This window comes from Xiphias gladius, chromosome 15 (genome assembly GCF_016859285.1).
Source record: "Xiphias gladius isolate SHS-SW01 ecotype Sanya breed wild chromosome 15, ASM1685928v1, whole genome shotgun sequence".
Lineage (NCBI taxonomy): Eukaryota > Metazoa > Chordata > Actinopteri > Istiophoriformes > Xiphiidae > Xiphias > Xiphias gladius.
This window is the reverse complement of record NC_053414.1, coordinates 2,031,940-2,052,942: the sequence shown is the minus strand read 5'-3', so window position 1 is coordinate 2,052,942 and position 21,003 is coordinate 2,031,940. Positions and strand designations below refer to the sequence as shown.

The window sequence follows — 21,003 nt, the reverse complement described above, 5'->3', positions numbered from 1 at the left end:
GCTGTCTCTGTGCTATGACGCACTGAAAATCCTGACTGAAAATCCTAAAACAAACTGTCATTATGTAAAAAGTCACACAACTAGTTGGCGACAGCTTTCTCAAAGATCTTAGAGAGAAAGGGGAGGTTAGACATGGGTCTATGGTCGGCTAAAACATCTGGATCAAGAGTAGGCTTTTTAAGAAGAGGTTTAATTACAGCTACTTTAAAGGACTGTGGTACACAGCCTGTTAATAAAGACAGTTTGATTATATCTAGTAACGGAAATCCTAACTAAGGGTAAATCTTCCTTAAGCTGCCTAGTTGGGATCGGGTCTAAGAGACAGGTTGATGGTTTAGATTTACACCTAAAATCTATAATGCCATGAGGCAGAAACTCAGCATGCTCAGTCTGCGTAAACTGAATTGAGTAGATGTAGACTTCAGCATAGTCAGCTTCAGATTACCAAATTAGGACAACATCTCAAAACGTTGATCTGCACAATATTTGTAAAGGAGCTACAAGCCCTAAATGAAGTTAACTACTGATGCAGACAAAGCATGAAACATGCACAAAAGGCTTTATTGCTGTTTTATTTTAGAATTTAATTTATCAGCTGAGTTACTGCAATATCCTCTGAGACAGTTACTAAAATGTTGAGCATGAAAAACCTTTTGATTAATGTTGGTGTGCTTTAGTTGAACTGTGCATATTGTATTTTTGTGTATTTACAAGTCATTCTAAAACCAAAACTCGTGTGTCCATATGAACATCTTAACAGGTCTCTGCACAACATATTTCTGATGGAAGTGATGGAGCCAAAGTCCACAGTCCTCATTCTGTGTGAAGTATTTTCTAAACTTTATCTGAAGTTAATGTGAAGCTTCATCAGTCTGACTTAGAGGCGTCAGGTGTATGCGGGAGCCTACAAGCTATAACTCATTCTGTGCCTTTTACTCATTCTACTATCAAACCCATGTGTTTTCTTTCTAACATTCTTGTATTTCATCTTCCACACGTAGGTGACACTATTAAGAGATTCATCCCCAAAATGGTTATGAAAATATGCTGATTGTCATTTGTATGCGATAGATGACTGGTTATTTTGGAGAGAGGGTGAGTGAGTGAGTAGGTCAGCTGAGAGATGTAGGGGTGCTGAAGAGCTGCAGCAGCGCCACCTCCAGGGTGGGGGAGATTTTTTTTTTTCTATCACATTACAACCCATCTCTCCCCGTCTCCATCACCCACAATATATTTTGTTTTAATTACTGTGAACAGCTCAAGGTTTTCCAGTCGTCTCCTATAATAATAGTTTTCATAGTGTCTTTTAGTAATATGTTTGTAGGCCTATTGATTTATTGGGACAGGAAGGTTGGACCTGATTCAGAAAGCCTCTCTAGCGTGAGCAAAGTACATTTCAAATCCAGCTTTCAACCAGCAGCAACAAGTCAGAAGGCTGTCCAAGGGCAGGGGATCTGCAGGTCTTAAAAAGTCCCGTGGGAGAGAATTCAGTTCCCTCAAAAAAAGGCAGTAGAAGGTATTAAAAGTCTTCAATTTCATTTACAAAGGTCTTGAATATTTCTTTCTTGGCTGCTGTGGACAGTGACATTAGTTCTAAATGTTTGTGTCTGGGGCTGCGTCTGTCAGGAGACGTTCTCCACCTTCACACTAACACTGGTCTGGTTGTGACAGTGGACTGAGCTGCTGAACTTAAATGAATTTATCATTTTTAATTGGTTGATCCATTCTTATATTTTCCATTTGTATTGATTTAATTATATCATTAGGAATTATCATTACATACAGCTGGGAAGTGCTGAAAAAAATTGATGATGATGAAGTAATTAATTGTAGTCCATACAGTCCCTTCTGGTTTTCAGTCATAATTTCACACTTTGGATGGTATGACAGTGAAACAGCTATTGAATTTAATTCTCTGTGAGATCAAAAAGTCTTAAATTTAACTTGGTGAACCTGCAGCAACCCTCACCAGAAACTTGTTCTACATGTTGTACAGAAACTGTCATGTCTTCTTCTTCTCTACGCTGGGAATCATGACCCAGTGACATCAGTGCCCTCTGCTGATGTCAGTCTGATCTGATCAGAAGTCAATCACTCCGTCACACTTCATGTGTTCATGGTTTAACCAGCCTGGTTGGCTCCATCAGAGACCAACAGCCGGTCGTTCTCTAGGTCCAGTGAATTCCTCAGAGTCTCTCACATTCAAACTCAGAGCCCGTCTCAGAGGGCCGGGACATGTCGATGTAGAACACCTCCTTGTTGACAGGCGGTGGCGTGCAGGGTGGACTTCCCATCCCAGAGTCCGGGCTGGGGGCCGGCTTGGGCTGGTTCCCGGGTGAGTACTTCTTCTCGATCTGGTTCAGAGGAACTTTGAGTCTGGCTCCTCCTCCTGCGGCTGGGCGGCCATGGCCGTCGGCCTTCGGCTTGAAGCGCTTCAGCTTTACTGTGTCTTTGGCGTCACGGGCACAGGGCAGCAGGACCGAGACATCTTTACGGAACTTGGAGCTGAGTCCAAAGTAGATGAGGGGGTTATAGAAACTGGCGGACTTGGCAAAGAGTCGAGTGAAGATGCTGGTGAGGTTCGGCACATGGAAGCCCCAGGCGGACCACATGGACACCACAGCGTACGGAGACCAGGCCAGGATGAAGGCTGTACAAATCACTATTGAAACCTGGAGGAGACAGCAGGACAGGTCGGCATTCTACCAATAAGAAGCTACGCCAGATCAAATACTGCTGAACCTTAGGACAAAGCATGACATGACGACTTGTGGGTAGTACAGACTCACTATGGTGACGTCTCTCTCGATCTTCCTCTGGCGGTCGCTCAGGTCTCCCTCTGCTGAGAGAGCGTTGCCTCTCTTCACCATGTTGATGATGGACACGTAGCAGAAGAGCATGATGAGCACAGGGACGAAGAAGCAGAAGATGAAGATGGAGATGATGTAGGACCTGTAGACGCTGGAGTAGTTTGCTTTAGCCCAGTCGATCTCACAGGTCCCGTACCCACGATCTGCAGAGGGGAGGACCACAGAGAAGTCAGAGGTCGTGGGTCAGGGGTTAGAAGGTCAGATCAGTTAACTTTTACTGAGTTTGTAACAGAACGTTTATTTGTCGGTTTCCTGCCTGTGTAGCTCCCCCAGCCGAGCAGCGGCGCTCCAGACCAGAATCCTGCCGTGATCCAGATCAGCAGCAGACACAGGGACACGCTGGTCCTGTTGATGTGATGGGCTGAAACACAACACACACACTCATTTAAACACTGATTTATTTAAACAAACCCTTTTCAAAACCTGGGAAAGGTTTTAAAGGAATTAAAATCAACAATAGAACCTTTAACCCACGTTCAGACTGGATTTCTGTCTGTGGTGGGGGGTGTTTTTAACTTTTTCATTTTAATCCTCCACTGTTTCACCCTTCCCCCACCAATAATACTGTAATTGCAGCCACAGCCTCCTCCTGTCATTTAAATCCCGTCCAGAGCCCCGAACTTGGATTTTAAAGTGGATTTGAGTTTTTTTTCCTTGTGTCTTTTTTTTATCAGCTCAGAGTGAAACTTGACTTTGTGTGAGAATGGAAGAAGTTAAATTGTTTCTGCTGATCTGATGAAACATGCTGACGCCAACATACAGACCTGTTTGGGAACCAACATGACAACAGAAAAAACGAAAGACATCGAGGAAGAGCCTGTAAAAGCTCATCCGATCTGTTGTCATGTAGCTGTAGGTCAGGTCTGCTGTTCTCTCTAAGCCTCCGCGTTAAAGTTAAAGTATTACAACTCTCAGAGCTACCAAACCTGATTGTTGATTCACTGTTAATATGAATAGGAATAAAGCCCCGAGACATTAAGGTGGACATTGTGTGGTCCCCTGCTGCTGCTGGATACACTGACGGTAAATATGAAGGTTAAGACTGAGACCTCTGCTGGGGTGACATCCTTTGATGTAGCGGGTGATGCTGATCACTGTCAGTGTGTTGATGCTGCCCAGACCGAACCCCAGTGTGAAGAAACCATCCACCTGGAGCAGACAAAAAGGACAGGTTACTAGTGTGTGGAGGTTCAGGTGAGCCCATCGTAGTAGCACAACGAGGGTCCTTTCTTTTCTGGGGCAATTTTATGCCTTTATTCAATAGGGGCAGTAAAGACAGACAGGAAATGTGGGGAAAGAAAGCGGCGGTATGCACTCCAACCACTCAGCTAAACCTTTTTCTTTTCCGTACAAACCATAGTCTCAGGTGTGTCTCGAGTGTGGTACCTGGCAGGTCCAGATGGAGGAGATGAAGTAGCCGCTGGCCTGGAACACGTTGAAGATTTCGATGATGCCTCTGGAGTATCCAAACACTGAGATGCTAGCGTCGGAGACGGCCAGGTTAAAGGTCAGGTAGTCGGTGGGCTGCAGCGTGGCTCTCTGTCTGTACAGGACGAAGAGCACAATGCTGTTTCCAAACCAGGACAACCAGCCTGAAACCAGCACAGAGAAACGGGTCAGGTATGAGTCCACAGTCCTGACACACACAGGGATATACAGTATTTGCACACAAGAACAAACAAGCAAGAATAAAACCGTGACAGATGCGGAATCACAGTTTCTTAACTTCAGTCTGAAACGTATGTATAGTAGAGCATGTTGTTCAGAGTGGATGTCCTGATAGGTGGATGCAAGATTTTCCTCTGACAGTAACTTTTGACACCAGCAGATCCTCCTCTCCACCCTTAAAGGACTGGGTGTCTCCAGCTCTGCACTCTGCCAGGTCGCCCGGACCAGGTAAGAGGATGGGTGTCTGAATCACAAGGCTCCACCTAAAGCTCCCCCTGGACCAGACTGAGGTTCTGTTCTCCCAGGGGAGGCTCACTGAGACCTGTCCATCACCATGGTGATGAAGGACCTGGAGTGACCCTGGATGATGAACTGTTGCCTTCATCAAACATGGCAGTAGTAGACCAGTCCACATCGTCAGGGGGATGAACCCCTGTCTCACCAGGGAGGCGGCCCAGATGCTCATCCAGGTGTCGTCTCTGGCCTGGACTACTGCACCTCCCTCCTCGTTGTCTGCCATCAGATCCAGATCCAGATCCTCTTGTCTGATCACTACACTGGTTCCAGCAGCAGCTTCATCCAGTTCAGGTGCTGGTCTACAGGGTGGTAAAGGGAACCGATCCCTCCTACCTCTAGTCCACTGGCAAACTCTACCCCCCCGACCACCGCCGCCTCTGCCTCTGGACATTTAGCCGTTCCGTCACTCAGAGGACCCGGTGGCTCCTCATCTGGGACGGACTCTTGTCTGTTCCGGATCCCCAGCGGAGGACTGACCTGAAGTCAGGACAGCAGAGTCTCCGACCGTCTTCAGCTGCAGGACCCCTCCTGCAGGCATTGACGGACGCCTGGTTTCTTTAACAGCCGAACACGTCTCAGCTCCTCTGCTGCAGCTCTGAATGTGATTTTAGTTTTTTAGTTGAAAGGAAACTCTCCGGCTGCTGGAGGACGTCCAGCTCTTCCTAATGCGAGGTTTCAATGGACTTGAAAAGGAACAGTCCTGAAACCGAAGATGAGTCTCTACAGTGAAAACTCAGGTTTTCCCCTGACAGAGTACTCTTACTGCGTAGTATTCCTGTGTATTGGTGCTGCAGTTCAGTCAGTGTGTGGAGAGTGTGTCTTGCAGTGTGTGTACCCACCCAGCAGCAGCAGGTAGACTCCGATGATGGTCTCTCCCTGGTCGGACAGAGGAGGGTCTCGGCTCCCCCCCAGGACGAAGCTGTTGTTCCTCCAGGGGGGGCCACCTGCTGCCGAGCTGCTGCCGAACGACATGTCTTCCTATGAAATCTGAGCTGCTGTTCCTGAAGCGCGCGATGAGCTGCTGCTCTGACCAACAACAGGAAGTCTCTCTGCTCTTAATCTGAGGTAAATATAGACACCTGATCCTGGTTCAGCTCCCAGCTCACCAGCAGGGGAACTGGCATCAAACCAGAAAACCAGAGAGAGGAGGTCAGAGATCACAGGTCACTGTAAAGAGTAGATCTCTGATTGGTCGATTAATTGGTGATGTAATAACCACTCTCAGCAGGTAAACAGATTTAAACTCAGTTCCATTGTTGATTTGTTTTGACCTGAGTCATTTTGTATGAACTGTGATGAGTGGCAGAGAGTAACTAAGTACAATTACTCAAGTGCTGTACTGCAGGGAGTATTTCCATTTCAGTGACATACACTCACTGAGCAGTTTATTAGGAACACCTTTCCACCTGCTCGTTCATGCCGTTATCCAATCAGCCAATCATGTGGCAGCAGTCCAATTACCAACCCAGTGCAGATCCAGGTCAGGAGCCTCATACAATGTTCACTGTTCAGAAGGGAAGCAAAAATGTGACCTCAGTGACTTTGACCGTAGCACGACCGTTGGTTCCAGGCGGGCTGGTTTGAGTGTTTCTGAAACTGCTGGTGTCCTGGGATTTTCACGCACAACGGTCTCTAGAGTTTTTACTCAGAGTGGAGCCAAAAACAAACCAAAAAAAATCCAGCGAGCAGCAGCTCTGTGGATGGAAACGCCTTGTTGGTGAGAGAGGTCAGAGGAGACCGGCCGGACCGGCTGGAGCTGACAGAGGCTACGGTAACTCAGGTAACCACCGTTTACAGCTGTGGCGAGTAGAAAGGCATCTCCACGTCAGATTCCACTCCTGTCAGCCAGGAACCGACATCTGTTTACGTATATATAATATATAAAATCAAATAGTTTTGATAATTTGATCAATTGCGAAATTTTCAGGAAATTTATAACAACAAAGTAACGTATCAACCGATCAGCTGATCCTGTGGAGAGGCCCCTGCGTTTCACTGCGTGTGGAGGCAGGGAACTGATCCTGATTCAGCCTCAGAATAATCCTCTGCCGTCCGACCTGCAGGTTGACCTCTGACCCCACAGATTACTGAGTGCAAAGGAGGAGGAGGAGGAGGAGGAGGAGGAGGAGGAGGAAGGGTTCCTGCCGAGGAGCCTTATTCGGACTGTAAAAATAAATCTGTGACTGAGCTGAAAACTTTTTTAAAACATCGGGGAGAGATGATGTTTGCGAAACAGCATCTTACAAGTTAAATGGAGCTAAACATGGGTTCAATCGTCTGAATAAGAGAAGGAAACGAAAACCAGCGCCGGCTGTTTGAGATTTAGAAGAGGACACAGACTGACCTGAGCGGTTCTAAAATAAAATGAGAGATTTTTTTGTAGTGTGAAACTCAGGAGTCTCCTTCAACCCACAATCCTTAGCGATCTGGGCTTACTTTCCTGCAGCTGTAGCTGTGATGCCACCTTCTGAATGTTTACCTGTAACAGGTGAATCATTTGACCTGTTAATCAGCCCACAGCTCTGAGTTCCCCTGTGAGTCCTGAATCCAGCCAGGCGTTCTTGGTAGCATTGTGTGCTGAGCGCCGGATGTCAGCCTCCTCTGTCCCCGTTGTTGTCCCTCTGATGTAGATGTTTGGAGTCACTGACGCTGAGATGCCTCACTTTGACCATGTGATCTGAAAACGCTGCAGGTGAGGCGCACGGTGTCCTTCGCACTGACTCTGGTTTAGTCGCTGTCACACAGCAGCCTGCAGGGGGCGGCACCGCTCCGCGCTGCTCCGCACCGCTCCATCCTCGGCAGCGGCGGGGCTGCAGACGCGCTGCCGGAGCACAGAGCCTCCCGAGCGGCCGAAACACAAACACCGCCCGCCTGTCCGCCTCCTGCTTCCCCGGATCAAACACACCTACAGATCAGGATCCGACACCGGAGAGTCCAGGTAAGACCCCTCGCTTTGACGACACACGGTGTTCTCCTGAACCGGGAACACCTGGGTGATACCTGCACGATGATCCTGCTGTGGATCATTGCGGAGGAGGACCAGGGTCTGTGGTGGACTGCAGTTACCCGGTGCAGGATGACTGTACGGTCTCTGACAGTCTGAGTCGGTCTCAGGTGTATCGAGAGGGGAAAGGTGCAGGACTAAAGAGCTGAGACTGTGAAACGGTTTGTTAGACTGCAGGTACAGAGGTCTGGACTGGAACTGGACTGGAGGAGATTACAGGGACTTTTAGTTTAAATGAGGGTCTGTGTGGATGAACCGAGAGACGAACCACGTCACTTTAGAGCTGCAACGATTAGTCAGTTAATCAATTAGTCGACACTTATGAATCCACCGAAAATAACTGCCCAGTGTTTTGATGTGAATCGTCTCAGTCGATTTTCCGGCTCAGATTTGATGCTTTTCCTCGTTTTAAATCACAGGAACCAGAATCTGGCTGAAGACTTCACGCTGGACTCTGAGAAACTGAGGTGGACATTTTTCACTGTTTGCTGATGTTTCATAGACCCAAACAATTCACCGATTAATCAAACACATCATTGACTAAGTGACTGTAAAACCAATGAGCAGTTGCAGCCCCGTCTCTCAGCTCGATCTTTGTCTCTGAGTTTCTGTGTGTTGTGTCTTCAGGAGGATGGAGACGCTGCAGGTTTTCCTCCTTCTGAGTGTTTTTATCTTCATGGTTTCTGCTCAGCAGGTGGACGAACCCGTCACCTACTCGGTAAGCATCCAAACACTACAACTCCCATAACCCACCTCACGCTCTTCTCCCACGTCACATACACACAAACGCTCGGTTACAAGTCCAAACCTTGCATTCAGAACAGAGGCCCAGGGGAATCTGGATCAGTCCTGAGGGGTTGCTAGGGTGGATGAGGTGGTTGCCATGGTGACTCAGGGTGGTTGCTGTGGAGTAGCTCGTGATTTTTGGGGTGTACTCTGTTTGCAGTATTCACAGAGGAAGTAATGATAGTGTCAGATTTCAGGGGCAGCATCAGTATTGAAAACTCCTCTTGATTATGTTGTTTGTCCATTTCATTCGTTCAAATAATAATTCACCTGATCAATATCTGATCGATCAATAACCTGACCTATGTTCTCTGACAGTGTACGGAGGGCTACGAGTTCAACGTTGAAGATCAAGAATGTAAAGGTGAAAGACATTTAACCACTGATCAATAATTTTAGATCAATAACAAATAATAAAGATACAAACAAACCTGAAGAAGCTTCAGAGTAAAGATGAAAATGGTTTGAAAGAAAAATATCAAACTGTGAAATTTCAGTTTTTCATTCAAAACAAATCCTGAAGAAAAAAAGGCTAAACATCAATTATTTGGTAAATGATTTCTATTTCTTTTTTTTTTCTCTCATCATGGTCCATGAAAGTCCGAGTTCGTCACATCAACGACTAAGTGATCAATTAACGGTTAAAGCTGCAGTTGCTTATTATTATGGCGTTTCGTTGGATCAGCGGCACATGGAAAACATTTTATTTTGTCAGTTCTAGTTTGAAATGTCTGATCACCTCAAGAAACATGAATACGATAAAGTCTGAGATGAAATGAGAAAAAGCAGGGAAAAAATTGAAATTCAGGGAAATAGAAAGAACAGTTTGTTGTCAGAGTTTTGAGGTGAAGACTGATGTTCCTGTGAAGTGCTGCATTTTCAGCCCAGTGTTGTTGGACTACATTTCCCAGACATCAACGAGTGCGAGACCTTGCCAGATGCCTGTAAAGGAGGGATGGGTTGCATCAACCACTACGGAGGATACTTCTGTCTGCCGCAGAATGCTCAGATCATTATCAGCAACGGAGAGGAAGAACCCACCTCCACCACCACCCGGCCCCCCCCTACACACTTCATCCCCCTCCCTGCCGTACCCAATCACCGCAGCAATACCGAGGCTGCCGGCAGCCAGGCCGGCAGCCAGGCCAGGCTGAACTCCGTCCAGTGTCCAGTCGGATTCACTGCTGACGAGTTCAACTTCTGCCGAGGTGAGTTTACTGTTCCGGATGGTCTGAAATAGGGTTAAATTGTTCCATCAAAATATCTTTAATCTGAACATCACCGGTACCTTGATCACTAAACGCGACCACAGACCAATTAGAGCAACTCAGAGCAACCACAGAGGAAGTAATGATAGTGTCAGATTTCAGGGGCAGCATCAGTATTGAAAACTCCTCTTGATTATGTTGTTTGTCCATTTCATTAATTCGACTAATAATTCACCTGATCAATATCTGATCGATCAATAACCTGACCTATGTTCTCTGACAGTGTACGGAGGGCTACGAGTTCAACGTTGAAGATCAAGAATGTAAAGGTGAAAGACATTTAACCACTGATCAATGATTTTAGATCAATAATAAAGATACAAACAAACCTGAAGAAGCTTCAGAGTAAAGATGAAAATGGTTTGAAAGAAAAATATCAAACTGTGAAATTTCAGTTTTTCAGTCAAAACAAATCCTGAAGAAAAAAAGGCTAAACATCAATTATTTGGTAAATGATTTCTATTTCTTTTTTTTTTCTCTCATCATGGTCCATGAAAGTCCGAGTTCGTCACATCAACGACTAAGTGATCAATTAACGGTTAAAGCTGCAGTTGCTTATTATTATGGCGTTTCGTTGGATCAGCGGCACATGGAAAACATTTTATTTTGTCAGTTCTAGTTTGAAATGTCTGATCACCTCAAGAAACATGAATACGATAAAGTCTGAGATGAAATGAGAAAAAGCAGGGAAAAAATTGAAATTCAGGGAAATAGAAAGAACAGTTTGTTGTCAGAGTTTTGAGGTGAAGACTGATGTTCCTGTGAAGTGCTGCATTTTCAGCCCAGTGTTGTTGGACTACATTTCCCAGACATCAACGAGTGCGAGACCTTGCCAGATGCCTGTAAAGGAGGGATGGGTTGCATCAACCACTACGGAGGATACTTCTGTCTGCCGCAGAATGCTCAGATCATTATCAGCAACGGAGAGGAAGAACCCACCTCCACCACCACCCGGCCCCCCCCTACACACTTCATCCCCCTCCCTGCCGTACCCAATCACCGCAGCAATACCGAGGCTGCCGGCAGCCAGGCCAGGCTGAACTCCGTCCAGTGTCCAGTCGGATTCACTGCTGACGAGTTCAACTTCTGCCGAGGTGAGTTTACTGTTCCGGATGGTCTGAAATAGGGTTAAATTGTTCCATCAAAATATCTTTAATCTGAACATCACCGGTACCTTGATCACTAAACGCGACCACAGACCAATTAGAGCAACTCAGAGCAACCACAGAGGAAGTAACTGTGTTCAAGGCAGACCGATGCTTAAGGCGGCCGGATGTTGAAGGAGGACTGACGTAATGGTAAACCTTGTGTTTATTGTTGATGTTTGTTCCAGATGTGAACGAGTGTGTTCCCAACAGCCCCTGCCAACATCTGTGCTACAACCTGCCGGGATCCTTCATGTGTCAGTGTGATCAGGGCTACGAGCTGACTCCGGACCAGCTCAGCTGCCACGGTCTGAACGCACACATCTATGATATGAGTTGAACCTGTAAACATTCGTGTCAGTATAACAAGCTGTTAAACTCTGGTAACAGCAGACTGACTCGCTTTAGTTCAGTAACTGATGCAGGTGACCTTTAACCTTCACCCGGTGCTGCTGTTTCCTGCTGTTGTTGATCAGACGTGGACGAGTGCCTGCTGTCCTCCTACATGTGTCAGTGGCAGTGTGTGAACCAGCCCGGCTCCTACAGCTGCATCTGTCCTGAAGGATACCAGCTGCAGGGAACACGCGTGTGCCAAGGTACACGCCTGCAGTCACCAGGGTCCAGACACACCGAATCTCTGTTCAGGTCTAAAAACATCACACACTTCACAGTAACACCTAAGTCCCACTATTGATTCTATAGAATCATTATACAAACATGTAATAACTGGTTTATTGACATACTGTATTTTGACTTTACTGTATTGTCGTTCATCGTCTGTTCAACCAGCAGCCTCCGCGGACGAGTGTCCGCAGGAGGAGTTAGAGCCGGTAACAGAGACGTTAGGAAACACTGGGATCTGGTCACAGCTGCGTCAGAGTCTGTTAGGAACTGTTTATTATGTCTTTATATAGCGATAATACAGATCGATAAACAGGTCGTTAGGTTTCTTTATATTGCGATAATACAGATCGATAAACCGGTCGTTAGGTTTCTTTATATAGCGATAATACAGATCGATAAACCGGTCGTTAGGTTTCTTTATATTGCGATAATACAGATCGATAAACCGGTCGTTAGGTTTCTTTATATAGCGATAATACAGATCGATAAACCGGTCGTTAGGTTTCTTTATATAGCGATAATACAGATCAATATCATCATCTTAGTATTGGCTGATCATATCATATAATAATGTACATTGGTTTGTAGCTGTTGTACCCAACAGCGAGTTTGTGATTCTTTCTCTCAGATGACATGATGATATGGTGAAGCTGACTGCTCTTTAGAGCGTTTCTAGTCTCACCGACCACTCAAAGCGCTTTACACCGCACATGCCACATTCACCCATTCACACACGGTCGCACACCAATGATACATCGGGGGCAATTTGGGGTTCGGTATCTTGATAGTAGTGATGTCGATAAAACAATCACTGCTGTACCCAGGAGAACACACACCACAGGTCTGATTTTATCAATAAACAAGATTTTAGTCCGCAGCAACAAAAACTACCATCTTCCAGCGGTAGAGTCAGACTCGAGCCATGAATCTGATCATCTTAGACTTGACAAAATCCTAAAAGACTCACAACTGGACTCGGACTTTGACACCAATGACTCGTGACTTCAGTCGGACTTAAACCTTTTGACTGGAATGACTCGATATCATCCGCAAGCCCAAAGACTTTATTTTGTCATAAAAAGTGTAGAGCGAATCAACTCCTGACGATAGGTACAACCAACCAACCCGACAGCGGCCAGAGAGTCAATGCAGCCTTTGAGTTTTTAACCATCGTTACATAAAAACCCAATGGATTCAACAAGGGATTCAGATTTCATAAAATTCACATCCACCACACTAAACTGTTCAACTGGTCTCTGTTTTTCTACTGTCGCACCTCTAAGAAACACCCGCACGTTTTTTTTACTCAGCTGGCTCTGGGTATTTCTCAAGAATACCTGAACCTAACTTCAAACAACCAAGTAAATACAAGTTACTGTCCATCCTCCTGTTGCATACTAACCTGCCAATGACTCTGAAAAAAGTGGAAGAACTCACAAGGATTGGCAAGAAATCTTCTGCGTGTTAACGTGTCTGTGCACCAGATTTCCGTTTTCTTTCCATGCTGCAGTTAGGTAGGTCTTGTAGGCTGTAGCCCAGTGGAAACAACGATCCCTGACCAAGTACTGCCCGCTGGTGTTCATTCAAATGTAGATCTATGTCAAGTATATTCATTTATTTAACGGACTCATTTATGTCAAATTAAATTAATCACAACATTTTTGAAAAATCCACCGAAAACAGCAAAGCAAAACAAAGGTCAGGGGCTGCCAGAGAGACAACGGTGTAGGATCACTGCAATGTCACCACCATAAGGAGCTTTGGGACAACGGCAGATGCATAGTCCACTGCACAATATTAAAATTCAACTTTTAAAAGAAATATTTTCTGCCTTCCAGAACACAGTAGTAAGTGTTTTAAATCAGTATAAAAACACATTAAAAATCCATTTCTGATTTAAAAAAAAAAAAGAAAAGGTAAGTAGGGTGTGATCTTGTGGTCTTTTGATCTGTCGGTCCACAGAACAGAGTCATCCTCCTGCAGAAGAACTGCACCGATCTGGACCCGATTCTCTTAAAGGACTGAAAAGTGTGTTTGGGTGCTGATGTGGATGTTCCGGTTCTGTTCACAGACATAAACGAGTGCGAAACCGGAACGAACTGCCGTGAGGACCAGATGTGTTGGAACTACTTTGGTGGTTACCGCTGCTATCCCAGAAACCCCTGCCAGGAGCCCTATGTCCAGACCGGAGAGGGGTGAGACTCACCTGGGTTCCTTTTTCCACACCTGGAAATTATGGTTCGATGCTCGTGAGCTGTTTGAGTTTGAGTTGTTACATTTCAGTGGAGTGGCGACGGTGAGGGAGGAACAGGTTTAGGAGGAATCCTCGCTAAATGTGTTAACGTTCACACAGTAAAGTTTCCTTGTAGTGTTGACCTTGGTCAGTCTGACCTCAGACCCACAAAGTCTCCTGATCACTGATGCAGACTGTAGGCTTCCGTTCTGGTCTTCAGGTGGAACGGCTCGAGGTACTGCATTACCCGCTACCCATTAGCCTCAGCGGCTGTTGCTATGGAGACCATGTCACAACTAGAGCTGCGACATCAGAGTTGTAGCATATTCGGAACAAGCTCTCGCCACACCATAATTACCACCTAGCCACCACTTACCGTTGCTGTGGCAACCCTCTGAAAAGCCCATCTAGAACATCCAGCAACAGCAGGACTGAGCCTGCAGGAGCAGTGTGTTGATGTGTTGTCTCTGACTGTCTTGTCAGGCGCTGCAGCTGTCAGTCTCTGAGCGCCTGCAGAGGACTGCCTCCCTCCATCGTCTATAAGTACATGAGCATCACGTCGGAGCGCTTGGTGCCGGCCGACATCTTTCAGATCCAGGCCACCAGCGTCTTCCCCAACATGCACAACACCTTCAGGATCAAGGCCGGCAACGAGGACGGACAGTTCTTCCTCAGGGTGAGCTGCACTGTTCGATTATCCTGATGTACTCTAAACACATCTAATGCTGCGCGTGCGATGTATTCTAATATCCGGTCCTCTCTAATCTGACCACACTTCCTACGATCTGATTCTATTCTATTCCCTCACCGTCTTCTCCCCTCTCGTTGACTCATCTCACCTGATCGCGTTTAATCTTACTCATCTTATCTTTGCTGTTCACAGGTCATTTCATCTCATTTCATGTTTTTAACTTTTTTGCTGGAGCGCAACAGCGGGACCGGCCCTATAAACGCACATGTCCGTGAAATCACGCAGCCCTCACCGAACCATGTATACAGGTACCCACTGTATACACATAATATTTAGCAGCGATGTACGTGTTTACTGAGAAAAGGCACAAATGCAAAGATCGATCTCAGGATTTTACCAGCCAATATCGAATCACTGAAATAAAAATCATGGTTAATTGGGGGCCAGCCACATAACACGCAAGTGTCTGAGTGAGCGCGTGATAAAGTTACACCATTGGTCAGCCGAGTGCTGCGTGGTGCGAAGAGTTTCAGTTTCCTCGTTGGCCGTTGCGCTTTCAAAATAAATCGGCGCCAACAGTTTCTATTACGTCATCAGCGGGCGTTTGCCGGCAGTGTAGCCAATTTAGCGCCTTTGTCGCTAGATTTACAAACTTTTCAGACCCTTTTAGCGACTTTCCTTCACCAAAGCACCGAGCGACAAATCTAGCGACTTTCTGGACAAACCTTAGCTACTTTCTGTCGAAGAGATCTGCCAGTTTTGCCCTTTCTCTCTGACTGATCATGTTACAGGTAAATACACCTGAAATCTCAGCTCAGCCGTCGTCTTTAACTCATGTGTCTGGTGATTCTGTCAGACGATGTCGTGGTTATAAAACCAGGATTTCAGCAGCAGAGCAGCAGCTTGGAAACGTCTCGGAAGTGACAGCTGGTTAACATTTCGGCTCAATGGGCCACGTTTCATACACTGTTTCATACTTGTTCCGTCGTCTGACAACAGAAACAGAAAAACATATAAATGAGAAAAGCTTCATTGTGAATTCATCTGAATTAAGTTACTGTATATCTGAGCACACAGAGTAGAAGAGAAGCAAACAGATAAAGGTTGGTCCAGTCACGTACTAGGTTTTGACCTGGTCTTGCTCCATCTTGTTTGTAATCATCTCAATTTTAACTAATCTGAATATATTGTATCTAGTGTAATCTCATCCCATTTTACTCTCAACTATTTTTCTTTTCATCTCCGTGTAAAATAATGTAAGTTCATTCAGACCCTTTTTTATTTCAGATAAATTCATCTTTATCTCAATTAATCTGAAGTAACATAAGGTTATCTGCTCTAATATTCTTATTTCATCTAATTGCCTCATCTCATTGACTCGTCTCATCTAATCTCATCTCATTATTTTCATCTCATCGGATTTAATCTCAGTCTAAAGTGATATAAACCTGCCCCTAATACATTTAGTCCGCTCGTCTCATCTCAGATAATCTCTCGTGTCACAGTATCCCACACTCAGATCATCTCATTTCATTTTATCTCAGTTTATATGAAGTAATACAAATATAACTCAGATATCTATATTTTTAATCTCATCTAAACTAATTTTGTTAAATCAAATCTCAACTCATCTCATTATATTTCATTTAATCCCATTTCATCTCAGATCATTTAATCATCTAATTTTGACTCATTGCATTTAATCTTTTTTAATCTAATTTGAACCCAATTCAGTGCAAAGTAATATGAACCTACAGTATCTCTCATAATCTCATCTCAGTTTACGTCACCTCAGTTATATTATTTCATCTAGACTCCACTAACACGTCATCCTGTTTTTAATCAGCTAGTCTCATCTCAGCTCATCACATCATCTTTTTTATTTTATCTCATTATAATTTATTTTATTTGAACAAATCTAAACTCAAACTTGTTTAATTTCAGATCATCTCAATTATGTAAACTAACCGTAATATTCAGTCTAATCTGTTATCTCATAATTTCATCTCAACTCTCCCATTCTCATTTTAATTTGTGTGATCTCATCTCTCGTCACCTCAAATTTTGACATCTCACCTAATATCTTTTCATCTAATCTCATCTCATGTTCTCGTATCATGTTATATCTTTTCATTCATCCCATCCTATATCTGCTTATCTCCTCTAATCTCATTTTATATCTTCTCTTCTAATTTCATCTCTCTCATCTGTCTGTATAAAATAAAAGTCCTTTCTCAGATTGATTGTTGTTTGGCTGTCGTCGTTGCAGCGATCCAGTAACGTGAGCGCCATGCTGGTGATGACACGTCCTCTGATTGGTCCCAGAGAGCACGTCCTGGACCTGGAGATGGTGACGCAGAACTCAGCTCTCAGTTATCGCTCCAGCTCTTTGCTCCGCCTCACCATCATCGTCGGACCATACGCCTTCTAGAGATGTACTTCTACTCCTTCGTTGAAATCTGTTTCCAAGACACTTTCAATGACCTAAACATGTATTTCTCTTAGTTGAAGTCTCATTTAACAGAGTAACTGCTAGTCTTTGCTATAAAACCTGGAAAAGTGGCTCAAGATCTAAATTTAAATGTCTGACTTCAAACATTTAAGCCCCCATTTCCACTTTTTTGGCCATTCCATGCTTCCATTTCCCACAACAAAAGAGTGGATCAACATTAAAGTTCAGCCAGCTTGGAATTTGTATTATATTATATAAACAAACACCCTCTTAACTGCCCTGCCCCTCCGTCCAACTCCAGGGTGGATACATGTCAAATGTTTACAAATCCTAACATATATTTAAAAAGGTTATGAAAGTAAAGATTTTGCTGTCTCAAGTGTTCCGTCCCTCAGCACCTCCTGTCTGAGCCCGTTGATCCTCGCCACAGATAACTCCATAGTCAATACATCCATAGATGCACCACACCACCGACAGAGCGACGCACTTAGATTCAAGTTAGAGTCATAATTTAACAACATTACAGGAAAGAATCCAGTCACGTTTGAGATAATCTTCCAAAAGCATTCAACGGGGGAACTTTCCCACATCCTATGCAGGAAGGATTTCACTGACAACAATTACAATCAGGAGCCAGCTTCACCAAGGGTCTTTTTCTTGGGGTTAAGTAAAGTTGATGAACAAACTTGAAATGCAACAGTTGATGGTTCCAACTTTCCACATTTGTTGCCAATTTATTGATCTAGGTAAATGAGTAAGAGCTTCAGTTCATGTCTGCAGCTGCCAAAGATCTGTGTGGAAAGTTCAGTAATTCGTTTTTTTTCTTGTGTTTTATTAAACAAACTGAAGTTAGAGAAAGAAAGAATGATCTGGAATGTTTTATGTTTCTGTCAAATCTAAAAACTCCACAACTATCTATGGAAAAAGAGATCTAAGACGCTCCCATTTGGAACCCCTCTTTTCTTGGCTCCATGTGGAGCAGGGTTGGCGCCACTGCAGTCCAGGAGGAGGTGGTGATAGACCTGACGCTGTGTCTTATTTGGAGATATCCAAAAAGGTCATTAGAACATCTTTAGTTGAAATCATAACAAGTCTGAACTAAACTGAAAGTATCTTGTTTTTAAGAGTTTGTAGTCGTAATTTAAATGGAGATATCTGGAGTTCACAAAGTTGGAGAGATCCCCAAGGGAATTTTGACTGGTCATAAATGCATTGTGGCTCTCTGTGATGTAAATCCTGCCTGTCTTTTAAATGTTAACAGTCTGGCTATAGAAAGGGTTGATGTATGAAACTCAGAATCCGAGTTTCTGTCTGAAGCTGCTGTTATGTAACCAGCAGAAACCAGTCGTACAGGGAGGAAACTCTGACGCCTCTCTCCGTGTTTTTTCTGGTTTCTCAAACATCTCTGCTGATGTTGTCATGAGGACAGCATCCAGCCAGGTTTCTGCTCTGCTCTCCGGGGACGTTACATCACGCCCTGTCCTCCTGTCACCTCCACTCACTTCTTCTCCGTCCTCGTCTTTTTCTTCTGGCAGCTTCAGATTTCTGTTTGTGTTTTACAGGAAAAACAGAGTCAGAGTTGTTTCAGGAAAGCAGAGTCACAGCTGGAGAGTCCACTGTCTTCATTTATCCTCAGCAGAGTCTCACATGATTCTGTCAAAACTGAATGGAACTTTTCTGAATATTGTTACAAGCTTATGGTTTACAGATTTATTTACTGGTAATTGAGACAGAGTTTAATGAACAGAGAGAGAACGTGAGCAGGGAAAACAGAACAGTTTGATATGAGATGATACGACTGTGACTGTGCCAGGAAACAGCTGTGGAGTTTAGAAAGTTCACAGAGGTGTCTGCTGTCGGCAGGTCTCCAACGATTCTTTCAGTTTGACGCTTTCCTGAAGGATGGTGAGGAACTGTACCGTGAGGAAGTCGAGCTGTCCTCCGCTGCTGTCCAGGACCAGTAAAAGACGTTTTTTAAATGTGTCTGTTCTGCCTCCGTGTTGCTGAGAATACAAAGCTCAACAAACATCAAGAAGTGTCAAACAGGTTATGTTTGGATTTTCCAGTTGCTGAGGTGAATTTTTCTGACCTCTGACCTCTGACCCCTCTGACACTTGAGCTCCATATCAACAACTAGAAATGTTTCATTTTTACTCTGGTCTCTACTTTAGTTGTGTTTTTAACTGAATAAATCAGAGACAGGAATCTCTGACTGGATTCTCTGTTTTTCTTTCTGTCACATCAGCTTGGAAAATGTCTTCCATGAATGGGTGACACACTCTTAATAAAGGCTTAATAAGTTACCTATTGGTTTCATTAATGGCTGATGAATCACGCATGAATGCCTTATAGACCAGTTATGGTAAAATTCCCTCCCTTTTTTTTGGTTGCTAGTAATAAAGGTATAATAAACACAGGTTTCACAGTCACTAGTAAGCCATGGAGTGGAGAACGAAGGGCTCCTCTCACCAACAGGGCGCTTTACATGAGACACAGAGACATTAAGACAAGAATCCCCAGACACTGTAAAAAGACATCAGCAGGATTTCAAAGGACTGGAATAAACCATAAGATAGTAGTAGAACACGTTAGAATAAACCAGTAGGTTAAAAATGCCTGTGCAGTGTGAGCCTGTCATTTCTCACCTGCCCTGTAGCTTCCCTCAGTGTGCTCTCACCTGACCCCATCATCCACCTGCACACCCGGGAAATAGAGCAGCCTCCTTTCCATCACACCCTCTACTGCGCAACCCAACCTTTTGCATCCTAGTTCTACTTCTACTTCTATTTCTGAGTCTGCAGCTGAGTCCTCACATCTGGGGTCAGAAATCCTCAGAACACCTGTTTCCACTTGTCAGTGGACTCCAACTGCTTCGAGATACAGTGAGTACAGTTTTTCCAGTAAAACGCGTCTTGGCCTGGGCTCGAACCACCCACTCGCCGTGGACTTTTAAATGCAGTCATGCCCCCTCGCATTCAGACTGAATTCACCAGTTACTGGAAGGTTCGGGTCCCCAAACCTTACCCCAAACAATATTTCTGCTAATGAAGATGAAGAGATACCAAGTAGAAACAGCAGTAAACACGCAGTAGAGTCGTTCTCAGCTCAGTGAAGAGTGACCTCCTCCAAACAGCTGGATCCTGTTTCTGTGATGTAACCAAGCAACACAACAACACACCGCGTGTGTTGGTGTGTGTGTGTGTACTTGTACTTCCACCATTGTGAGGACATTTTGTCCGGTCCTCACACCTTCAAAGGGCTGTTTGAGGGTTCAGACCTGGTTTTAGGGATCAGGTTAGGGTCAGGTTTAGGTCAGGCCTAGGGTAAGGGGCCAGGGAATGAATTATGTCACTGAGTGTCCCCACAACTAATGTAAGTCTAGTGTGTGTGTGATGTTACCTAACCAGCCTCAGTGGATCCAGGATCAGTGTTTCCACGTCATGAAATCAGAATGTAAGAACCATGTTCAACATTAGTACTGACAGGTCAATGTGTATGTGCGCGCGCGTGTGTGTGTACTTGTACGTGTATCTCTGTGAGGACCAGTTTGAGTTATAGACCTTACAGAGCGAGGACATTTTGTCCAGTCCGTCACAGCTTCAGAGGGCTGTTTGAGGGTTCGGACCTGGTTTTAGGGTTCACTTTGGAATCAGGTTTAGGTTAGGGTTGGGGCTGGGGAATGCATTATGTCAATGAGTGTCCTCACAAAGAGAGAAGTACAAGTTTGCTTGTGTGTGTGTGTGTGTGTGTGTTTACAACAGATTGCCTTTAAGTTGAACCAGCTGTTGTCACCACAGTAACACTGGTATTCTGCAGTTTTACACTTCCTACAACAGCCCTTGTTTTACATGACTCCGGGGCATCTTGAGAGGGTTTGAAAGTCCTTGAACCCCTGGAGAAGTTACTGGAGTTTCTTAAAGGTTCTGTGTGGTCCTTGAAGAAGACTCGGGGTCTTTAACAGAGAT

General features: G+C 44.7%; 2 protein-coding genes across 3 annotated transcripts; one reads left to right on the top strand and one right to left on the bottom strand.

Annotated features, from left to right (window-relative positions):
• Positions 1 to 599: 599 nt before the first annotated feature.
• opn6a (opsin 6, group member a) lies at positions 600 to 5,807 on the bottom strand. The gene is made up of 6 exons (XM_040146659.1): positions 5,675 to 5,807; positions 4,257 to 4,462; positions 3,920 to 4,019; positions 3,127 to 3,231; positions 2,790 to 3,013; positions 600 to 2,672 (listed from the first exon to the last, which is right to left on the bottom strand). Exons 1-6 carry the CDS (start codon positions 5,805 to 5,807, stop codon positions 2,187 to 2,189), a joined length of 1,254 nt encoding a protein of 417 aa, XP_040002593.1. The 3' UTR covers positions 600 to 2,186.
• Positions 5,808 to 6,581: 774 nt separating this feature from the next.
• On the top strand, positions 6,582 to 19,324 carry si:ch73-173h19.3 (uncharacterized protein LOC563864 homolog). 2 transcript variants are annotated; one of them, XM_040146661.1, is made up of 10 exons: positions 6,582 to 6,615; positions 8,259 to 8,306; positions 8,467 to 8,557; positions 8,944 to 8,989; positions 9,537 to 9,833; positions 11,227 to 11,346; positions 11,515 to 11,634; positions 13,734 to 13,857; positions 14,379 to 14,571; positions 16,856 to 19,324. In XM_040146661.1, the coding sequence occupies exons 3-10, from the start codon at positions 8,471 to 8,473 to the stop codon at positions 17,015 to 17,017; spliced, it is 1,149 nt and encodes a 382-aa protein (XP_040002595.1). In that variant the 5' UTR covers positions 6,582 to 6,615; positions 8,259 to 8,306; positions 8,467 to 8,470; the 3' UTR covers positions 17,018 to 19,324. The 2 variants fall into 2 exon arrangements, with proteins under 2 accessions (XP_040002595.1, XP_040002594.1); XM_040146660.1 differs by lacking the exon at positions 6,582 to 6,615 and adding an exon at positions 7,292 to 7,773.
• Positions 19,325 to 21,003: the final 1,679 nt, after the last annotated feature.

Coding starts and splice junctions, on each gene's coding strand:
- opn6a (XM_040146659.1), bottom strand. CDS start 5,807: ATGTCGTTCGGCAGCAGCTCGGCAGCAGGTGGCCCCCCCTGGAGGAAC. Junction 4,020..4,256: donor CCTCCATCTGGACCTGCCAG/GTACCACACTCG, acceptor TGTCTGCTCCAG/GTGGATGGTTTCTTCACACT. Junction 3,232..3,919: donor AGGATGTCACCCCAGCAGAG/GTCTCAGTCTTA, acceptor GTTGTGTTTCAG/CCCATCACATCAACAGGACC.
- si:ch73-173h19.3 (XM_040146661.1), top strand. CDS start 8,471: ATGGAGACGCTGCAGGTTTTCCTCCTTCTGAGTGTTTTTATCTTCATG. Junction 9,834..11,226: donor CGAGTTCAACTTCTGCCGAG/GTGAGTTTACTG, acceptor TGTTTGTTCCAG/ATGTGAACGAGTGTGTTCCC. Junction 11,347..11,514: donor GGACCAGCTCAGCTGCCACG/GTCTGAACGCAC, acceptor GTTGTTGATCAG/ACGTGGACGAGTGCCTGCTG.